The sequence below is a fragment of the Fukomys damarensis genome, unplaced genomic scaffold (assembly GCF_012274545.1).
Source record: "Fukomys damarensis isolate Sample0158 unplaced genomic scaffold, DMR_v1.0_HiC HiC_scaffold_22, whole genome shotgun sequence".
Classification (NCBI taxonomy): domain Eukaryota; kingdom Metazoa; phylum Chordata; class Mammalia; order Rodentia; family Bathyergidae; genus Fukomys; species Fukomys damarensis.
The window spans coordinates 21,379,853-21,387,810 of record NW_022900934.1 but is presented as its reverse complement, the minus strand read 5'-3'; the positions used below and the strand labels follow the sequence as shown (position 1 = coordinate 21,387,810).

Here is a 7,958-nt window from a genome sequence, read left to right as displayed (position 1 = left end):
CACGAGCAGGAAGGCAGCAAGTGTCCAAATGTGGAGAAGAGCTCCCAGGCAAAAGTGTTACTGTCCACTTGGTGGGGCAGGGTGTATTCTGAAATTGCAGTGATGATTGCCCAGTTCTAAATACTCTAAAAGCCATTAAATTGTACGATTTAAGTGGGTGAATTGTGTGATATGTAAATTATATCTCTATAAAGCTGTTTCTTAAAAATCCACTGGAGAAAGAGGGACAAGTCTGGCAGGTCTGGGTTACAAAGGACTGGGAAGAGACTCCCTTCGTCCATTAGAGCTTCGATATAGAGGAGTATTGGACTTAGGAAATACAAAGGGAAAGTTGCAGCATTTTGCACCCAACAAAACGTGAGCAAAGGGTTGTGTGTACAGTAGTGGAGTTCCTGTTGGTCCCCCCTGGGCTCCAAGACAGAGAAAACGACCTTTCTTCCCTGTGTTCCCTTGACTTGGAAGGGAAAGAGTTGAGCGTATCTTGTAGAGAGATTAGTTATGGAGGCTCAGACCAAAGAGTAAAGAATGTGTGGGCCAAACAAGCTTATTTTCTAGCAGTAGAAGAGTGATCACTATGGGGGAGGCAGTGGAGACCAGAATACAGCTCAGTAGGAAGAATGGTCTCCAGGGCTCTGTGACAGAAGAGAGGAAACTATAGTTAGCCACTTATTATGTATTTCGTAAAGAGCTAGATTAGAGGAGTTCAGAGGTTCTCAGTACAAAAAAAAACAATAAATGTTTAAGGAGATGGAAATGCTAATTACCCTCATTTGATCATTTTACTTTGTATACATGTATCAAATTACACTGTACTCCATAAGTATGTACAATTAAAATGTGTCAACTGAACATTTTTTTAAATAAAAAAGACTAGAAGCAATACATAGTTTAAATTTGTGTCCCTTCAGCATATTTTTTTAGGTTAAATATGTGGATGAGAGCATTTTGGCCCTGACTTACAAGATAGAAACAGATATATATATATATATATTTGGGCTTTAAACTTGACTCTTAGGGCCTCTGTAGTCCATTCAAAATGAGGAGACCAAGCTGAGTAGGGTGGCACAAGCCTGTAATCCCAGCACACAGGAGGCTAAGACAGGAAGATCATAAGTTGAAGGCCAGCCTGAGCTGCATAGCAAGATCCTGTCCCCACCTCTCTCCAAAACTGAGGTATGTAAGGCAAAGAATCTGCTCGTCTTATAAAGGAAGGAAAGGAGGGAGGGAGGGAGGTCCCAAGAAAGTTCCTTCAGAGCCGAGGGAGAGGAGAGCAAGTCAGGATGAGGGGCTTTCTTTGTATGTTGTGGTTAGACCAGAAACCCCTTCTTTGCCTCTGCTCACTGGCTTATATCCCCAAATGTTTCTTTGTTTCTAGGACATAGTCCGGCGTGGAGAGATTATAGACAGTGACTTGGAAGATGAGTTCTACCTCCGGCGCCTGGACGCGGGACTCTTTGTTCTCCAGCACATCTGCTACATCATGGCCGAGATCTGCAATGCCAACGTCCCCCAGGTAGGAGAGGTTTGCCTTCTTCCTGGCCACCTGCTTATGTGGAGACTCTCGAGGGAAGCAAGGGGTCGCACTCTTCTGGAATTCCCTCATCTCAGGCGTGGGATGAGGTGAATCCTGAGGCTGTATTCTGGTGGATATCAGAACAAGTGATCCTTTTGTTTCTCTCCATTCTCTTTCTTTGTTAGATTCGCCAGAGAGTTCACCAGATCCTAAACATGCGCGGAAGCTCCATCAAAATCGTCAGGCACATCATCAAGGGTGAGTTAGGTGCTGCTTGTGTCTGTGGCTCCTGGTGTTGTGGGGTGCTTACTTCTAAGTCTGTCAGCACCTCTGGTGTCTGGTTTAGTGTGTTCTGCATGAAAAGCGTGAGTGTATCTTTCAGTTCACTGTGTGTCCAGGTTGCCTTTGTCAGAGTACTGAAGACTAACCTAGTTATTCTTTGCCTCTGACCTTCTAGTACTAGAATTTAAATAAGAAGCAGAGGGCCAGGGATTTAGCTCAGTGGTTCCACCACCTGCCTTGCAAGCACAAGGACCCAAGTTCAATCCCTGGTACCAAAAAGAAGAAGAAGCAGGGTGGCTCAGAAATATCTGTTAAAAATGTAAAGGCAAAACAAAAAAATCCAGCTTCTAACTTCATATAGGGAAAGAAAACAAGGACCTGACAAGAAATAACTGGAATTATGCAAGCTGGAAAGCCATGAACCTGAGGCACAGTGTTGTAGTGGAAAGAGCAAGCCTGTCCTCCGGTGCTTGCCCCGCATCCCGCAGCTGTGCAAGCAAGATCAGGTTCATTGATTTACCTGTGAAAAAGAAGAAATCATGCAAAGGTTATGGGAGGCACTGCCGGCATTCGGTGAGGGCTCAGTGTTTCCCTCCTTCCCCACTCACCCCATGGAGTCTCCCAAGTGCTGTTGGATCTTTGGCTGGATCTGCCTCAGCTAGAATGGCTCAGGGGAGGACTCCAGTGGGTGAGCAATCCTCAGTCATGAGGCAGGGTCTCTACTGAGCTTGGGATGCATCCCTGCTCTCAGGCCACTTGAGCACTAACTGAGGAGCCCAGAATAATACTACACATGGCAGGCAGAGGCCCATGTTGGACATTATAGTCCTGCATACAACACAGTTCAGAGACTCAAGATGGGCTGGGTACCCATGGACAGATCCTTTTGCCTCTCTGGCCTTTGTTTTGCACATTTCCAAGATGAGGGATTGGGCTAGACTCACTCAAGGTTCACCTTTCAGTTGCCCATAGTTCCCCTGGCAGGTAAAGAAAGGTGAAGGTGTATAATACACATAGCAAAGTGAAGTAGGGACCTGGGGCTGGCTCGAGGTCTGCATCCTGGTTTGCTTTTGCTGTGTTGCCTCAGGCAGGAGACCCGGGTGCTCTTGCCCCCACCAAATGGCCCAGAGGGTTGAGTGAGATGATTGAGATGGTTTACAGGAAACAGTCGGCCCCGAATAAGCTCTCAGTATGCTAGTTAGTGTGAGTACTAAGAAATATTGTGGTGATCACCTTCGTCATCATTATCAGTGAGGCACAGCTAAAGTCCTGTGGGAAGCCATGCACAACAAGTGGCACTGAGCTGGTCTGTGGGGCTGTGACAGTGGCATTCCAGAAAGGAATAGAGGGAAATCGGCTTCCCAGGATAGCCCTCCCAGACAGGGGCCAGGGAATCCATTGTGCCCACTCCTTAGATGGAGAATATGAGAAGGCAGGATGCATCCTGCCTTCCCCGTAGGACCCTGGCTGTTCCCCTTGCAGTCTGTGACAGACCCACATGAATTCTGCTAGCATGTCATTCCTCCACCTCCCTGAGGTACAGGTGCAGTGATTTGCAGCTCCAGCCTTTAAATGGCATTTACTTCCAACGCCCACATGTTCAATTAGAACTTTTTATTACTCACAGCTCTGCTGTCTTGTGTTTAGGCTTTTCCCTGCTCCTCTATCCTTGTAATCAAAACAGTGATCTTCTAAGAAGGAGAGAGTCTCTAGCAGGTGCTGACACATAGTAGGTGGGTGTTTTCTTTCTCAAACCCTACCTCACATACATGAGAGTGTTCAGAACTCCTTGGTAGAGGGAGCTGGCCCCAGAAACCGCACGGTCCTAAGCAGATGGGTTTTTGTTGACCTGGGTCTGGAAAGCACATGCCAGAGCAGGGGCTTGGCCTGTCAGTGCTGCCTCCCTGCTCCTCTCTGCTTGGCTCCACCTGTGCCTCTGTGCAGACTTCATACCCGTCCTCCCCGCCTGAGTCCAGCCACCTCTGCCCCTAAACTCCATTTGAAGCTTTCTGCTCTTCTCTATCTGCTATTCCCATCCTAGCGCCCTGTTTATTTCCTTCTGAGCCCTTATCACAATCTGTAGTTTTTTTTATTTATGTTTGTTTACTCATTTGGTCTGTCTCATACATTAAATGTAAGCTCCCTGATGTAGGGACCTGTGTTCCTTGATCACATGTCTCCTCAGCTCCTAGAGCAATCAGGCTCATGATGAAACAAATAAATGTTTTAAACATTGTTGAATTAAACCCTCCTCTTGTATGAGTTTAACTTGGCAGATACTTGAGATTTCCCAGGGTTAGCCAGGTGCACGTCCAGGTCCTGGGCTTCACAGGTGTCCCTGGCACTACCTCCGTGCAGTTTACAGTCTTCTGGGGACGTGGTTGTATCACTGGTCACCATAATTCAGGCAGAATGGAGTGCACAGCTCAGTGACTACTCAGCTGGCCTTGGTCAGGGCTGGGGTCAGCATCCTGTGCTAGAGATTCAGGGATGACTAAGTGAGATCCCCACCCTTTCAGCGTTCACAATTTAGTAATTATAACGTGCTAAGTGCTGTGTTTTGTGAATGGTGTGCTCAGGGGCAGCAGGCAGGCGGCAGTGGAGATAGAGGAAGGTGTGGCTTAGAGTAGTGTCTCAGAGGAGGGCTGTTTGAGGGAGAAGCACATCACAGATAGAAGAACAGAGGCCCAGAGACAAGACAGCATTCAATGGCCTTGGTTAGGACTCTGGAAGGTGGACCAGGGATGTGGCTGGAGCACAGGGTAGGGTAGGGGTGTTGTGAGGCAGGGCTTGTGAGTTCTGGAGGTACATGGTGAGTCTGGGGTACAGGTAGTGACCTGAATTCCTTTGCTGGCCAGCAGTCAGTGGACGTCCTCCTAGAGCACAGGAGAGATGCTAGTTTGGGGCACTGAAAATCACTGGTGTGGAGTTGATGTTTAAAGCCAGACCATTGGACACCATTGCTCAGGTTGCCAAGGTCCTCAACCTGAAATATAATTCTGTGCAGATGGAGGCTTAAACAAAGGGTTCTCACCTTCTGCTATTGACACAGCTCTGCCCTGACTCACCAGAGGAAGCTAGAGCCTGTGCAGAGTGGCACCCTCTGAGAGCGCCCCTGAACACCCCAGAGTAAGGACCCTCAGAGACAGATCGATCCTTCGCCTGCAGGGGAACAGTGCCAAGGTCAGAGGGGTGAGACTGGGCTGGGGTGGGGTTGGAGCTGGGCTCTGCAGGTCCTCTTAGAAGCCCATCTGCTCCTTCCCCTCCCCCACCCTTCCATCAAAAAGCCTGAAAAAACAAAGCCTCATAAAGCATCCAGCTCATCAGCCTGTCCTCTTTGATTTTAATTCTGTTTTTCAGTTTAGGTTGCTTCCCTTCTTTTATTTTTTTTAACATACTAATTAGATGCAGGCTTTTTTCTTTGATTTTATGGCCTACATATTTCCTACATTTTGCAGCAAAATGACAGCTGATGTATCCCTGGAGGTCTCAGGAAAACGCTGATGAGGCTAGCCCAGCAGGGGACTTTTCCCAGGGTTCTCAGTCCTCTTTCTCCTGGTTTTCCTCCCTCCTTTACTGTTGGGGGTGCCAAGAAAGCAGGAAATAATTGATGGTTCATTAAAGTCCCCCTTTCTGCAGACTGCTTATTTGGCACTCCCAAGGTCCAGCCTTCCCCACAACAGGCAGCAGCTCTGGGCCTGCGGACTGGGGTCCCTCATCAGCACCTGGGTCCATGGACCGAGAAACCCACACAGAGAAGGGTAGTTCAGACCAGGGGTTTCACAAAGACAGCACTGGTCCTCCTGATTATCTCATTGGTGCCTGGCACAGAGCAGCACTCAGTCACTACTGAGCAGGGAGCCAGGACCCTGCTGGTGGAGTGGTCCCTCATTGAACACCTGCTGGGTGCCAGGCTTTTCATGTCCATAATCTCTGATCTCCAACACGTCTAGAGAGCAGGATGATCTCCACTTTACAGATAAGGAAATGGAGACTCCCCGAGGTGAAGTGGCATCACCCACATTACTAGTGGTGTTGGGAAGCAGGTCCAAACGCAGACAGAATTATACATAGTGGAACTTTTCTGTCTTGCAGAAAGGAAAGCTCCAGCTGTGCCAGTCGGCTTATACAGGTCTATAGGCTTGAAAGGAGGAAAAGAAAATGCAAGGCGTCCACCTTAGTAGAATACACACTATCAAGCATCGCAGGAGCCTAGGTGGGCTCCTGAGATGAGTGAGACACACTTAGGGGACTCTGTGCCCAACAGGCTTATAGTCCCCTCATGTGAATTGAGCTAAGAGGAACTGGAACCTCAGGAGGCTGGACAGAAAAGGGGACCAGCTTTTTTTTTTTTTTAATTTATTTTGTACCAAGCTGGGCGTGATGGCTCACGCCTATAATCCCAGCACTCGAGGCTGAGGCAGGAGGATCACTGTGAGTTCAAGACCAGCCTGGGCTACATAGTAAGTTCCAGGTCAGTCTCAACTACATAGTGAGACCCTGTCTCAAAAAAATAAATTAATAAATAAAATAATTTATTTTGGACCAGGGATCAAACATGGGACCTTGCGCTTGCCAGACAGGTGTAGCACCACTGGGCTAAATCCCCAGCCTTTGTCTTTTTCATTTTTAAAGTTGTGGTGATATACATTACATGAAATTCACCATTTTAACTATTGTAACCATTACCTCTGTCTGCCCGTAGACCTTTTCTTCATCTTGTAAGATTGAAATTCTAGATCCATTAGCGCCAACTCCATTTCCACTCCCTGCATTTCCTGGCAGCCTCCATTCTACTTGGTGTCTGATTTCGATGACCCTAAGGAAGGAGGCATCTCCGTGAGGCCACGGATGGTGCCGCAGGCAAAAGTGAACATACATAAGTGAGTGCCATCTCCTTGGATGTGGCATAGGAACTGTGACCCGGGAGCACTTCTGAGTAGAAACAGTTGTACCCAGAGTGATAGTGGAAACCACTAGCCGACCTCCTAAATGTGTACTCCACTGGTGACAGTTGTCAGACCACACAGGTGCTGGGGGACAGTCCAGGCGTTTGCAGAGGAAAGCGTAGCAGGTCACTGACTCAAAACCCTTTCTGTGAAAGTTGAAAAGAATGAGCCATGCAGCAATGACTTCCCAGTGCTTTCAGAAATTGGCCTGTGGCTCTTTGATGTGTTTTTGTTCTTTGTGGCTTGAAGTCTTCTTTTGGAAACTCATAAACATGTATTTCCATATTTCTCTGGAGCCCTTGGTAACCCCAGCCTTGCCTCTGATCTTTAAGCCGCAGTCGCTGAGAGAATGGATCTTCTGTTGACACGATGGGCTGTGTGTGCTTTGTGCCCAAATATTGGCCACAGGCTTTTAGAGGCAGGAAAGGATCACGGCCTTGAGCCACACGCCCCATTCATTCGAGAGCTCTCAGGAAATGCTGCTTAATAGTGAGGTGCTGTGTGGAGGAGCGGGGAGGGATAACCACCTACCCCCGATGAACTGTGGAGTGTGCCGTGAGGTGGCCTGGATTCCAGTCTACACCCTGGCGCTTCCTAGCTGTGTGACCTCAGGGCAGTGATGGGGAACCTTTTAGAACTTTCAATGATACAAAAAGCCCTCTCTAGCACGCGTGCCATAGGTTCGCCACCACTGCCCTAGGGCAGCGACCTGCCCTCACTAAGCTGCAGCATGTTCATCTGTAAACGGCTCTTGCCTCAAAGGGCCATGGTGAGGACAGCTGATCTACGTGTAGGCTGCATACCCATCGGGTGTCTCTGGCAGGTACCAAATACAGATAGCTCTCTGTCATTGAAATTAGTTCTCATTCACTAGTAGAAAAGGGATGCACCAATGAGCAGTCATCTTTTCATCTCTCTGTACCTTTGGGCAAGTTACTAGATACCAAGTTTCAGTCTTGATTTTCTTCTCTGTAAAGAAGCAGACCTAAAATAAATACTGTCCTACTCAGGAAGGCTGTGAGGCTGGAAATACAGTTGGGTGCCTGGGACCAAGTACAGGCCGAGTGAATGGAGTGTCCTTCCTTCCTTGCCTGGGCACTGACTGTGGCTTGGCCCCCAGGTCGCGCTTCTGGAGGCCTTGAGGGTGGGTGGGCGGGCATCAGTGAGCACTGTGAGGACGTGAACCTGTTTGCACCGAGCGAAAAGGTTCCTTC

General features: G+C 48.3%; 1 protein-coding gene across 1 annotated transcript in view; it reads left to right on the top strand.

The window, feature by feature from the left end:
• Positions 1–7,958, top strand: part of Ctnnbl1 (catenin beta like 1) — a 157,613-nt gene that overhangs the window by 145,045 nt on the left and 4,610 nt on the right. The window contains exons 14-15 of the mRNA XM_010640045.3: positions 1,376–1,513; positions 1,699–1,771. Coding sequence (XP_010638347.1) covers positions 1,376–1,513; positions 1,699–1,771 — 211 coding nt within the window. The remainder of the gene's footprint in view (positions 1–1,375; positions 1,514–1,698; positions 1,772–7,958) is intronic.